At 54.0% G+C, this 13,169-nt stretch overlaps 2 protein-coding genes across 6 annotated transcripts in view; one reads left to right on the top strand and one right to left on the bottom strand.

The window, feature by feature from the left end:
- Positions 1–13,169, bottom strand: part of Mmrn2 (multimerin 2) — a 35,320-nt gene that overhangs the window by 16,204 nt on the left and 5,947 nt on the right. For 4 of the 5 annotated variants that reach the window (XM_052733966.1, XM_052733970.1, XM_052733968.1 and 1 more), the window contains exon 1: positions 6,031–7,002. In XM_052733966.1, coding sequence (XP_052589926.1) covers positions 6,031–6,356 — 326 coding nt within the window. In that variant the 5' untranslated portion in view covers positions 6,357–7,002. Of the gene's footprint in view, positions 1–6,030; positions 7,003–13,169 lie in introns of those variants that run through there. The other variant, XM_052733967.1, reaches the window with a different exon arrangement.
- Positions 7,199–10,683, top strand: Sncg (synuclein gamma). Its single transcript, XM_052733972.1, has 5 exons — positions 7,199–7,385; positions 8,147–8,188; positions 8,477–8,604; positions 10,050–10,112; positions 10,363–10,683. The coding sequence occupies exons 1-5, from the start codon at positions 7,265–7,267 to the stop codon at positions 10,381–10,383; spliced, it is 375 nt and encodes a 124-aa protein (XP_052589932.1). The 5' UTR covers positions 7,199–7,264; the 3' UTR covers positions 10,384–10,683.

The following is a 13,169-nucleotide window of genomic DNA, read 5'->3' as shown; positions in this document are numbered from 1 at the left end:
AGTTCCAGGGGATCCGACACCTTCTTCTGGCCTCTGCAGGCACAGGGCACACACATGACACACAGACAGACAGACATGCAGCCACACTCAGGACAATGCAGTAGTCCAGAGGGCAGCTTGTGAGGCAGCTCTGGGGGAGTCTTCACCAGGAACGCACAGTCGGTTGAGGACACAGTTGTTTGAACCTCTGATATGAATGCTAAGAGTGTAGACCAACGGTTGAGAAGCTGAGCTTTTTAAACAGTGACAAAAACACAGAAAACCAAGCAAAAGGTGGGGGGAAGGACAAATGTTTTAATCCAGGGAAAACTAAAAGTATGCAGAGGAAAAAATGATTCATAGTTTATTTCAAGACTCAAGTCATGCCGGGCGGTGGTGGCGCACGCCTTTAATCCCAGCACTCGGGAGGCAGAGCCAGGCGGATCTCTGTGAGTTCGAGGCCAGCCTGGTCTACAGAGCGAGATGCAGGACAGGAACCAAAACAGCACAGAGAAACCCTGTCTTGAAAAAAAAAAACAAAAAACTCAAGTCATGTAGCTGTCACAGAAAAGAAATAGCAGTGTTAAGTATGTAATTCAGAAATACAGAGATCAATAGCAAAAGAATTGCCTAATGAATTAAAAGTTAACACTTTGAGGGACAGGGGCTGGGCTTTTAATGGTCTCAGTGAACCTTGTAGAACTGACTGTCTTCAGTCCAGGAGTGTCATACTTAGCTTCAGCTATGAACTTGAGGTGACCTAGAGTGACCTGGGAATAGGAAACCTCAATTGAGGAACTGACTAGATAAGATTGGCCTGTGGCTAACTGCTACCAGAGGGGAGGGCCCAGTCCACTGTGGGTGGTGTCATCCCTAGGCAGGTGGACCTGGGCTGTGCAAGAAAGGTAGTTGAGCAAGTCAGAAGGTAAGCAGCTTCCTCCAAGGTGTAGTTCCCGTCTTGGCTTTCCTCTCACCTTCTCACTGGAAAGGCATATTAATTCTGTAATAGATGGGCTGTAACCTGTTGGCCAAATGCGCCTTCTCTTATTGCACCCAAATAAACACTCAAATTGCTTTTGATTAGTATTTTATCATAGAGAGGCAAACTATGATCAGCAGGCTTTCTCTCTAAAAAGACAGACGGTAGATATTTCACACAGGACTAACTGTGCACCTGGCCAAGGGCAGGATGGAAATTGGACCTAATTGTTCAACAATTATTAAGGGTTTTAAGGAGGCTGGAATGTACCCAAGTGTAGGCCCTTCGGAGTCCTTGTAGGGCCCCAGGGCAGAGCTCTGTGTGCAGCCGTTCAGGAGCATTCCCTTGAAGCTGGCCCTGAGTGGACATTGTCACAGCTACTCAAGTCTGTCATAACCTGAAAGCCATCTCTGCCTTTAATCCCAGCACTGGTCCAGCCTGCTCTACAGAGAGAGTTCCAGGATAGCCAGAGATATACAGAGAAACCCTGCTAGAAAAACAAAACAAAACAAAACAACCTAAACAAACAAAAACAAACTAACAAAACAAATGGTCTGGAGAGATGGTTCCATGGTTAAGAGCACTGGCGCATTTGGCCAACAGGTTACAGCCCATCTATTACAGAATTAATATGCCTTTCCAGGTTCAATTCCCAGCACCTAAGTGGTGGCTCACAACTATCTGTAACTCCAGCTCCAGGGGATCCAACACCCTCTTCTGGCCTCCTCAGGCACTAGGCACACACATAGTGCACACACAACATGCAGGCAAAACATCCATGTACATAACATTTTTTTATTATGATCTAATTTTTTTAACTTTTTAAATAACAGAAAATATTTTGTGTGTATTTATGGGGCACAATATAGTTTTGTTGTTTATTTTTAATTAACATAAAATGTATAAAAATAGTTAAAGCCTAAAACAGAGTATACAATAACCCTATGAACCAGCTATCATACTGCAGGGTGTATACTGAGAGGATCTACACCAGCAACCAGAGGGACCTGCACATCCTGTCTACCAGGCTCTGTTTACAGAGCAGTCCAGGTATGGAGTTGGAGCAGATGGCTGTCAGCAGATAAGTGGATAAAGAAAGCATTATGTAGTATAGTATATACATTTATATAGGATATATATATATGTGTGTGAAATATATATCCAGTCATCGAGAAGATTGAAATAATGGCATTTGCGGGGAAATTGATGGAACTAGAGATCATCAGATAAGGGAAGTAAGCCACACTCAGAAAAACAGATATTTCACGTTTATTCTCATACACAGAATCTGGACTTAGAAGCAAAAAGGGCCTGAAAGTAGAAGGGAGACTATGAGAAGAGGAGGAGGAGGGAGGAGGGAGAAGGGAGGAAGGAAGAAGGAAGAAGGAGGAGGGAGGAGGGAGGAGGGAGGAGGGAGGAGGGAGGAGGGTAAGGGTGCGAATCGGGCAAGTACATGATGCGGATGTATGAAAGCATCGTGATGAAAGCTAGGGAGAGAGCTCGCTGGTAAAGCACTTGTCTGTGTCAGCACAGAGCCTGAGTCTGGGTCGTCAGCACCCACGAAAAGGTCAGGCATGGCTGAATGCACTTGTAATCCCACTGTTGGGGAGGCAGAGACAGACAGACAGACAGCCAAAGACAGAGAGAACACCATGGACCAGTGAATGTCCTCGGATGCACGGGCCTGATGTCACACTCCAACCATCATGAATTATCCAGTCCAGAATGCCTGAGAGCAAATGTAAACAAGCCCACCCCACACACCTTGAAGCGTGCTCCTAGAGCCCAGGAGGCCTGCGCCTGGGGGCCTGGCCTGTCCAGCCTGCCGGGAAGGATGGGACTTTCCAGCTCTCCCTCCTGAACTGAAAGCCATGCTGGGCTGCCCACCCTTCCTGCCCATGACTTTCTCTTCTGAGCAGCCATGCCGCCGCCGGGTCTCCCCTCCCTTGGCAGCTCCCCGCTTGGCACAGCACAGGCAGCCAGCCTCGAGGCCCTGGGAAAATTCCTAACCTTTGCTTTGGTTTCCTCCGGCTCTTGGCAGCTCCCGGGAGGCCCTCAGCACGTGTGCCCCGGGCTTGACATGCTGAAGTGCCCCATTGTTCTCACTGCCGTCTGCCTCAGGCCTGCTCCTCTCTTGTACCCTCCTATGAGGAGCCCTGCTGGACACCCTCATCTCCCCACGAAGGTGTGCTGAGGAGCAGGGGCCAGTCAAGAGTGGATGTAGGATCTGTCCCCAACCCTGTGTGGCACAGACAGGAGGGGATGCTGAGCCTGAGTGGGAGCTGGGAAACCTGAATCTCTCCTCCCCTTTCCTTCCTGGACTCTGGTGACCTTGAGTCAGGCCGCCTCCCACTCCTGGAAATGTGCAGAAGCGGCATCCCTAGAGACACAGAGAGGGGCTGTGGGGAAGGCTGACAGAGCCTGCCGGCGGGAGGGGCTGGTGCTCTCTGCCTAATGGCTGTGCCTCGGCTGCTGTGGCCGCCTTTGCAACAGTGTGTCTTTGCTAGTCACGGAGCCCATCTCCACAGGTTCTTCCCGGCTTGAGGGTGCCCTTTCTGGAAGCCTTGTTCTCTGAGGTCTGCATCCAGCTGTTAGTGTGACCGCCCCAGGGAAGTCATCCACTCCGGGCTTTGTCCCTGGACGGGAGCGGTGGATTGGTGGTATATCTTGGCAGGGAAGCCATTCCAACAGCCAGCCTGGACCTGCGACTCGCTGAGTCTAAGGCACCTAAGGCGCCTCAGCCATGGTCTGTGAGGCTCCTCCCTACTTAACGCCCAGAACCCTGCATCCAGGAGCAGGTACAGATACAAAGGCACAGTGTTGGCTTCACTCTGCTGCTGTGTGAGCTCTGGTGACATGGTGAACAGCTCTGGGCCTTGAACTACCAGCTACAAAGGTCCCCAGTGTTCCTTCCATTAGGGGAGCCTGCTGCTGGGACACTTTATACTCCCACCCTGCATTTCAGTGCATCCGGACAGAGAGCACCTGGCTCCAACCCTTTTGAGACCTGAGGCCCTGAATGGCATGCCCACACCTGAGATGTCACAACAACACAGAAGAAGGGCCATCTCTCCCTGGTTCAGTATGGCCCCTACCACAGACCCAGTCTCTGGAGTGGCTGACTTGGGTCTGAGGAGCCCACATGCTATACTCACAACCAAGCTGAGGAACTAGGAAGAATCTCTTTCTTTTGACATCCAAAGGTGCTCCCTGCCCCTGCAAGATCCCCCAGGGGCTTAGGAAGCAGCTAACCATGTCCCTCTTTTGCCCTGGGACCTGGCAGTCTGGGGCCACTGGGTGTGGAGGTTCCGACTTGGTTTGTTTCACGGTTCTTCCAAAGGCTCTTATCCCTGTGAGTCCAGGGCCTGCCTGGTCCCAGGTCTCTGGAAGTTGGAGGGCCAAACAGAGCAGGAGGCCTGGGTCTGGCAGCAGAGGTTTGGTGATTGATGCCAATGCTGCCTCTCCCCACCCCCAACTGATGGAGCACTGGAATACAGGGCCTGGGTCCTCTCCCCCTCCCCTGCTCTCCAAGGACCTGAGCGTCACTTCTGCCTCCTGTCACAGGAATACGGGAAGCAATCAGCCCGGGAAGCAGCAGCGTTTCCTTCCTTTCCCACCGGCTCTCCGGATACTTCAATAACTTGAGCTTAGACTGTGGGTTCTGAGCTTCTGGGGGTGTGGAAAGGAAACCCCAGTAGGCAGGAGTCCTAGCTTGGGTGACCTGGTCCTTTCTGGGCCCAGTGCAGTATGCACAAACCCTCTAGTCACCAGAGCCTAGTGTAACACCGCCCAGGGAAAGATGGAGGGTCCTCTGCTCTCAGGGGCTAAGGAGCAAACAGGCCCTCCCCACACCCAGGAGGTGGGAAGAACCAAAGCTCCTCCCTCCTGACCCTCAAGTTTTTCCATCCTTCCCTTCACAATGGGAGGAGGGACTTGCTGCTGATGGCTCTGGGGAGGAGAGGCTTGATCCCCAGCCCTGAAGCCCTGAAGTCAGAGGTGGGTGGCAGGATTGCCCCCATCAACAGTCACCTGTGCGTGAGAGCCGGAGTAGAACCGGGGATGGACGGAGGACCTCTTCTCTCTACACTGCCAGACCCACCCCTTCCTCACTAAGCAGGGCTTGCGCCTGTCACCCTGCGGCTTCTCCCTGGCTAAGCCTGCTTTCCAGAAAGTGCCCAACGGCTATTCCCCTGAGCGTGTCATGGAAACCTGGCCCAGGCAGATTAGTCTGGGAACCCCATCACAGTCCCTTTCGTATGTAGTGGGGAGGCTGTGGGTGGGTGTGAGTTAGCCGCCACTCAGCCTTATAGATCGAGGGGTTCCACTCAGAGCTGAGTATGAAAGGAAAGGTCCAGCTCTCCTTGGCTGTGACCTAGGGCAAGTTACTCAGCCACTGTGAGGTGAGCCTTCTGCTCCTCTACTGTGAGTAAGGCTGTTGGGAAAATAATAGGATACTTGAAAAGCTGTGCCCCAGAGGCTGGCCCAGTCAGTGGCACCTGGGTTCTACCTTGGACAAGTTCAGTCATGAGACTCCAAACCCTGAGGGACAGACCTAGAGTCTAGGCACCCCCAAGCATACAAAGGATGTTGGAAAACCACGTATCCTGTATCCTGTCCATCCAGGAGGCCTCATGGAATTGCTCTAGGATTCCCTGCCTCCATGAGCTCGGGGGACCCTGGAGCCCTCACTCACTGTTCAATCCTGGCCTGGTACCTTGGGCACTTAGATCCAAATGCCTCCCCTGGGAGCAGCTGTCCCCTAGGGCTTAGGGTGGGCCAGCCTTGCTGGGGTTCAGCTTTCAGGGCTGAGTTCCTTCGAAGAGCAGGAGCTGGAAGCATCTAGAACACCAGTCCCTCTGAGTTCCATGCTGGTAGCTGATGGTGGGAGCTGCTTCCTCTATAGCAGTCTCAGTCAAAGTTCCTGCCAAGGGTCAAGCAGGGACCACCCTGGCATCCTCAGCCTGGACTCAGGAAGCTAGCACCCGTTAGCCACACATCAGCCCATTCCACAGATGCATATCTGGGGCTCAGATATCATCCCATGACTTCTGTGAAGGCCAGGATTTCCTTACCGTCCAATGGAGTCTCTGCTGGCATCTGCAACCTCCATTTCCCAGGCTGCAGGCACCCTGGGCCTTTGGGGATCAGAGAACCTGGTACCAGGGTCCTGTGCCCCGGCTCCCGGAAGTCCCCAGCTCAGGTACCCCCCAAGGCCCAGCAGCAGTGTCAGGATCATGGCGAGGGACAGGCTTAGCTGGCTCCACTGAGGCTCAACCTTGCAAGTGGCTCCCAAATTTGCTGGTGATGTGGTCTTCAAGTAAAATCTCGGAAAGCAAAGAAAACATGGGGATAACAAAGGGAGGAAGTGGCCTGGTCCGGCCCACCCGGTAAGTCTCATCCGCCCCCGCCTCTTCCAGCCTGGCCCCCTCTGAGGTCACCAACCACTCAGGCCAATTCCTGTGTCCTAAGGGCACTTGAATCAGGACATTGGGGGTGTGGGAGACACTTGAGGGTGGCCCTATCAACCCCATTTCTACAGGACTCTGTTCCAGGCCCCCCTGGAGATAGGATCGTAGAAAGTGTCAGCCTCAGGAGATCTGGTGCCACCCACGCTGTCGGCCAGGAAGTGGGAAGCAGGCACATCATGCCTTCTTGGCACCTTTTGGTGCTGGGCTATGGGAACCAGCAGGTGGGTGGTAGATGCTAGAATCGCACAGCACGTGGCCCAGTCCAGGGTATGGGGAAGCATTGTGTGTTTCTGGTCTCAGCTTTCCAACAGGTTTGACTGGAGAGCTCCAGGCTCAGGAGCATCCAGGATGCTGTGGGTAGCTGGACAACCAAGGCAGTCTGCAGATGGGTCACTCACTGGACAGACCCTGACCCCTGCCCAACCTGGGACACGGAGGGATCCGCCAAGGCACTTAGCTTCTACACACAACACCCAGGGCACAAGACCACCATGGCTTTCCAAGGATGAATGAGGGGCAGTGATAGATTGGGATGTGTCCAGCCTCCTGCAAGCATCCCCTCCCCTGGGATGACAGGAGTCAGCAGGGCAGAACTGAGCCAGTAGGGGCCCAGGCCCTGCTCTCTGGTGTTCCCCCTGGGGCATGCTCTTCTCCAGCCCGCCCTCCCTGCCCCCTCCCTGCCCGGGGCTGGCTGGGCTCCAGCCAGCAGCCACAGCATCAATATTTCATCCACGTCAATAAGAGGCAGCGGCGGCAGCGGCAGGGACAGCAATTGCAGCGGCACTTGCCAGCTCCGGTCCGCAGCTCACAACAGACAGGTCCCATCCGAGTAACCGCCATGGATGTCTTCAAGAAAGGGTTCTCCATTGCCAAGGAGGGTGTGGTGGGTGCCGTGGAAAAGACCAAGCAGGGAGTGACAGAGGCGGCTGAGAAGACCAAGGAGGGGGTCATGTATGTGGGTGAGTGTGGCCGGCGGGGCGGGGCAGGGCGGGGCAGAGGGCTCCCTAAAGGAGGGCCGATCCTGCTACCTTCCCTCTGCTGACCCGCACCCCCATTCTGGGGAGCGTTTTGAGAGAGATGAAACCCTGATTGTGGAGGCAGGGTCCCCACGTCCCGGAGAATACGCTACTATCTATCTGTCTTTGGAACTTTGCGGGGAGGGACTCTGAGGTCTCTAGGATCAGAGTGCCACTCAGACCACCTGGGTGTACACACATGTCTGGGGTCTCCTAAGCCTGGAGACCCTGGAGGCAATGATCTGCTCAGGTGGACCCCACTTTCTCCAGTGGGAGCTGCTGCAGTCAAGTCAGACGCATGACCCCACGTAGGCTAGAGGGAAGGGGTAGGCTGTGGAGATGGGTCCAGTTGAGTGTTCAACCCACCCCAGCTCTCTGGTCTCCCTCCAAAGAGGGGGCAGGGGTGGCCAAGCCTGTGACTCAGCTTTCTCTGCTCTGTTCAGCTGCTGCTTCTGAGGCCCGGGCCACACCCATGCAGGGCCCATAGACCCACCAGTGACCCTACCTCAGGCCTGGTGTCCTTTGTCCCCACGTCCTGTCCTGTCTCCTTCCCGTTTGGCCTCTGTCCTTCAGACGTAGCAGGAAATGTCCCTTTGAAGGGGCTGCAGTCCCCAGACACCATCCTCATCCCCTCCTGCCCCACCCCCACCCCAGGGTGTTCAGCTATCCGCCCTGACAGGCTGAACACCTCTTTCCTCCACTAGGCAACAAAACCAAGGAGAATGTGGTACAAAGTGTAACTTCAGGTAAGGCTGCCCACCATCAGGGACCCACGAATCTTGCCCTATACCCAGGGCCCACACCTAGAGTCCACCTAAGCCCCAGGTGACCCAAACTACCCTATTCCCTGAAGACAGACCTCAGTAGGCTCCTGCTCTCCCCAACACATTGTTGCTGCCCTAGAGTCAGAGAAAGGCATGGAAATAACCAGGAGTCAGACATCCAAGCTCTGGGAAGGAAGGGGCTGTTCTCCCCAGCCTGGGTGGGCAGCAGGGGAGAGGGCCAGGGCTGAGTCCAGCCAGAATCCTCTGCAGTGGCTGAGAAGACCAAGGAGCAGGCCAATGCCGTCAGTGAAGCTGTGGTCACCAGTGTCAACACGGTGGCCACCAAGACCGTGGAGGAGGCAGAAAACATCGTGGTCACCACCGGGGTGGTGCGCAAGGTGAGCCTCGCTCATGTCCTCTCCTTGGGCTCTCTGGCAACAGGAGACACCGTTGGGCACACAGGGAGGAGTGTTAGACACTGCTTGACTCACAAGCAGCACCATTGTGTGTGTTGAGGTGACTTGGTGTCTTTACACCTGTTCGTATCTGGAATCCTCACCACACCCCTACAGTGGGGACTTGGGGTTCATTTTATGCACAAGGAAAGTGACACTCAAACCACGCCCAGCTCATCACTTTCAGCATTTAGGAACTAAATTTTACAAGTGAATTCGGGCCTTGTACGGTGAAAGGCAGCCTTCTAGACAGGCTCAAGTTTCCAAGCCACCACCAGGGCTACCTGTTATCCTTTGTCCAACCTCCCTCTGTCCCGGGGTCTGGCCGCTGCCTCCCCTTGAAGCCGTGAGGGAAACACTGCCCCCTGGTGGTGGCCAATCAGGAGGGCTCGGACTCCACCCTCTGAAGTCTTTGTGTGAGCATGTGGGGTGTATGTGCATTGTAGGAATGGTGGAGATGTACGTGGATGTGTATGCATGCGATGCATGTATGAACGGGCGTGTGTGTGTGTGTGTGTGTGTGTGTGTGTGTGTGTATGTGTGTGTGTGTGTGTGTGTGTGTGTGAGCTGAAAGGACAGCGCCATCAGGTTCTCTGGGGATAGATGTCTGAGCTCTCACCAACAGTAAGCTCTGCTTTTAAGCACTTTACACTTACCCTTTTAATGGGCTCCCAAGTTCCACAAAACAGGATGTGGAAAGGAAAGCCTGGAGACATTAGGTGATGAGCCACAGTCAAAAAGCTAGTTCATGTGAGCATGGATCTCCCATAAGTGGCCAGCTCCTGGCTGTACTCTTGAAAGACTGAGTACAGATTGTGCAGGGATGGGGATTCCAGAATGGAGACTGGGGAGGAAGCTGATTCCAAAGACTTGTCATCTTCAGCCCCTGTACTTACCACAGGCTACCCCAGTGGTGGAACCCCAGCATCTCACACAGCCAATGATGCAGAAGCCTGCTCTGAGGAGTGGGTAGAAAGGGAGGGGTCTCCCATCCCAAACACCTGCTCTGGGGCCAGCACAGGGTCTCTTGTCACTGGAGTGTGCCTGTGCACCTCTGCAGACAGACGGTATGACTTTGGGAAGAGACCCTATCCGGGTCCGCATTTCCTCATCTGAAATGGCACACCATCTATCTCATGGGGCTGTGGGGAAATGCAGAGAAAGGATGCCAGGAAACAGTTCTGCCAGGCACATGGTGAGCACGCACCATCATCATCATCATCGTCACCGCTGTCACCAGCGCTGTAAGCACCTCCAGATGCTCTAAGTACAGTAAGATGATGAAGGGTCTCTGCTCATCCCTGAGAGCTGGCAGCAGAGGCCCTGGCGGCAGGCAGCGGAGGGTCAGGGTGTCTTCCCATAGCCTGTGTCCTCTTTGCACCCTGTAGGAGGACTTGGGAAAACCTGCGCCTGCACAGGACGAGGAGGCCAAAGGGCAAGAGGATGAGGAGGTAAGAACGGGACTCCCAGGGTACACCAGAAAGTTCCGGTAGAGACCGGAGCCGCACAGACCATCTTCATTTCTGAGTCCTGGCAAACTTTCCACAGCCTCCCACAGGGACGTGGGTGTGGCAGACCTGGGCTTGAGTGCATGATCTCCTCATAAGTGACCCTTCCCTGGTGATCAGGGAGAGCTGTGGGTCCCGAGCTGAGTGCAAGTCTCTCTCCTTCCCTCCTTTTCTCCCCTCCCCTCGCTGCCAGGCCAAGAGTGAAGGAGACTAGGAGGCTGCCATCAACCACAGAGGTCCAAGGGACACCCCTCTACCTTGGACCCTGTTCCCACCTGGCACAGTAAGTGCCCTGCGTAGAGTGCCCTGCAGGTTGCCCGCGTTCTCTGCTCCCCAGCTCGGTGCCACAAGCCTGTCCACGCACGCACGCACGCACGCTACTGCCAGCGCCAGCGCCCCCTGCTGGCTCCTCTTGCCCTATGGTCCTTTGGATCCCACAGTTCAGATGCCGCTGTGATTTCTTTCTTTTTTCTTTTTTTTAATGATTCCAAATAAAACCTGAGTCCCACTCCCACCCATGCCTCTTCTCTGTGCTGCGCTATCACTCATGAAGCCCCCTGGACATCCCCAGGGGAAAAAAGACACCTGCTCAGCATTTGATGGGACCGGGTACACTTCAAGACATACAGAGTTCTACTGGAACCTGTGCCTTCAGGAGCACTGTGCCCCGTCCCGTCCCCCCGCCACACACACACACACACACAGCCCACTGTCTTCAGCAGTAGGGTGGTGGCCTTTCTTTCAGCTCCCCAGATAACAGGCAGCTGACCCTGTCCCCAGTAGTGTGACTGGACGGTTCCGGTTTCAGCCTCAGCACCGAAACCCCTTCAGAGTGGATTCCACCACCTTCCTGGTTCATTGGGTCTGAGGACGCTTAGGCAGAGGATGAGAATGTCGGTACAATGTCAACTTGTGTGCTATGGAGACAGGGCACCTCACGCCTTCCCCAGAACACTCCAGCAATCATGTGAGGACACACACACACACACACACACACACACACACAGCAGAGCAGAATGGCCCTGAGGCTCCTCCCGCCTGGCCCCAGGCATCCTCCGATAGGTGGGCTTTCTTTTCCTATCTAGCCCAGGAGCCTACAGGACAGCATAAAAAAAAGAAAACGGCATTGGTGTATCTGGGACTGCGAATATAGTTCAGTGATAGAATGCTTGCTTACCAAGCCCGAGGCCGTACGTTCAGCCCTCAGCGTTCCAAATGAATAAACACAGTTGGCATATACCATAGTAAGCTTCGAGAAGAAAAGGAGGTTTTCGTTGTTGTTGTTGAGACAGGGTTTCTCTGTGTAGTTTTGGTGCCTGTCCTGGATCTCGCTCTGTAGACCAGGCTGGCCTTGAACACACAGAGATCTACCTGGCTCTGCCTCCCGAGTGCTGGGATTAAAGGCGTGTGCCACTGCCACCCCAAGAGAAGGAAAGGAATTAAGGAACTGAGAGTTTAAACAACTTGCCCAAGAGCACAGAGCTGAGACACAGCGGGACTGGGCACAAACTGATGTCCTCGTTCCAGAACCCCCGATTCCCTGCTCTGCCATGGCCTCCAGGGTGCTATTTCAGAGTCCCCCCCCTCCAAAACTTCAAACAACCCAGGCACCCAGCCTGACTGGGGTCCAGCACTGAGCTGCCTCACCCTTGGAATCTTTCCTGGGGTCTCAGCCTTGGAATCTTTCCTGGGGTCTCAGCCTTGGAATCTTTCCTGGGGTCTCAGCCTTGGATACTCAGTTTGGGTTTAGAACTTTGAAGTGACTTGTTCAGGCCTCCAATGCCAAAGCCAGAACTGGAGGCCACACTGGCCCGAGACATTTGTCTCCCACCCAGCTTGTGCAATAGGGAGCAGGGGTCAAGGCCAGCCCAGTCAACCTGCCCCTGAGCTCTTTATCCAGGTGGGTGAGTCACAGGCATCCACTGCTTGGGAGGAAGGGAAGAACTGAGGGTCCATGGTCCCACGGACAGGAGGAAGAGGCAAGAGGAGGCTCAGGGCAGGCAGGGTGCTCCTGCACATACCTCCTCCCCAACTCACAAATTTCAGGAAGTCGTGCCCACCTGGGAGGTGTGCCCACCCGGGAGCTCTCTGGGCTGGAAGAGAAAGTGTAGGACCAAGGCTAGCTTGGGGGACTGGAGGCAGAAGAAAGGCAGGTAGACCTGGCCCCAGGAAGTCTCTCACCTCCCAAGCATCTTTGCAAAGGTCTCTGTTGCTCCCCCAACCCTTGTTCCGGACTCAAATGAGAAACATCAAGGTCAGCCTGTCCCGGAAGACCTTTCTCCAACCTCTGGCACCTGCAGTGTTCCCTCCCTTCAACCCCAGGCGCACGCCCGGGCTAACCACTGGGAAAGGAAAAGCGAAGTTCTCTGTGGTCTTAGACCTGAGCTTACCCAAGAAGCCCCACTCCCGTCTCCTGAAGGCTCTCGGGTGTGTTGGGCTGTGACTTTGGGAAAATAAACCTTCCAGCCTCAGCTGCTTTTAACTGACTTCCTTCTCTCTCTCTCTCTCTCTCTCTCTCTCTCTCTCTCTCTCTCTCTCTCTCATTTTTTTTGTTTAAAGTTAAATATTGATTGATTGATTGAATGAATTTTTAAAAATATTTTTAATTATATGTATATGTGTGTATCTGAGTGGGGTTTGTGCACCTGAGTGCAGTGCCCCCAGAGGACGGGAAGGGTGTTAAACCCCTCAGAACTGGAGTTAGAGGCAGGTAAGAGCCACCCTCCTTGGATGCTGGGGTGCAGTTTCTGATTTTCTAAATAACATGTTCTTAACTGCTGCTGAGTCGTCTCTCCAGCACCCCACCCCACCCTTTAAATTTAACTTTTTTTTAAATGACAGTTTCACTGACTGGCTGCACTGGAACTAGCTATGCAGATCAGGCTGGCCTCTAACTCCCAGCAATCTGCCTGCCTCTCTCCCAAGTGCTGAGATTAAAGGCATGAGCCACCATACCCATGGCTTATTTTTATTTTCTGATACAAGATCTCATGTAGCCCT

This window comes from Peromyscus californicus, unplaced genomic scaffold, assembly GCF_007827085.1.
Source record: "Peromyscus californicus insignis strain IS unplaced genomic scaffold, ASM782708v3 Scaffold_12__1_contigs__length_115047231, whole genome shotgun sequence".
In the NCBI taxonomy this organism is placed as follows: domain Eukaryota; kingdom Metazoa; phylum Chordata; class Mammalia; order Rodentia; family Cricetidae; genus Peromyscus; species Peromyscus californicus.
This window is presented reverse-complemented; position numbering and strand designations above follow the sequence as displayed.

Bases quoted from the DNA above. Each gene is read 5' to 3' on its own strand.
- Sncg (XM_052733972.1), top strand. From the start codon at position 7,265: ATGGATGTCTTCAAGAAAGGGTTCTCCATTGCCAAGGAGGGTGTGGTG. The intron at 7,386-8,146 runs GTGAGTGTGGCC...TTCCTCCACTAG, and splicing joins GGAGGGGGTCATGTATGTGG to GCAACAAAACCAAGGAGAAT. The intron at 10,113-10,362 runs GTAAGAACGGGA...CCTCGCTGCCAG, and splicing joins AAGGGCAAGAGGATGAGGAG to GCCAAGAGTGAAGGAGACTA.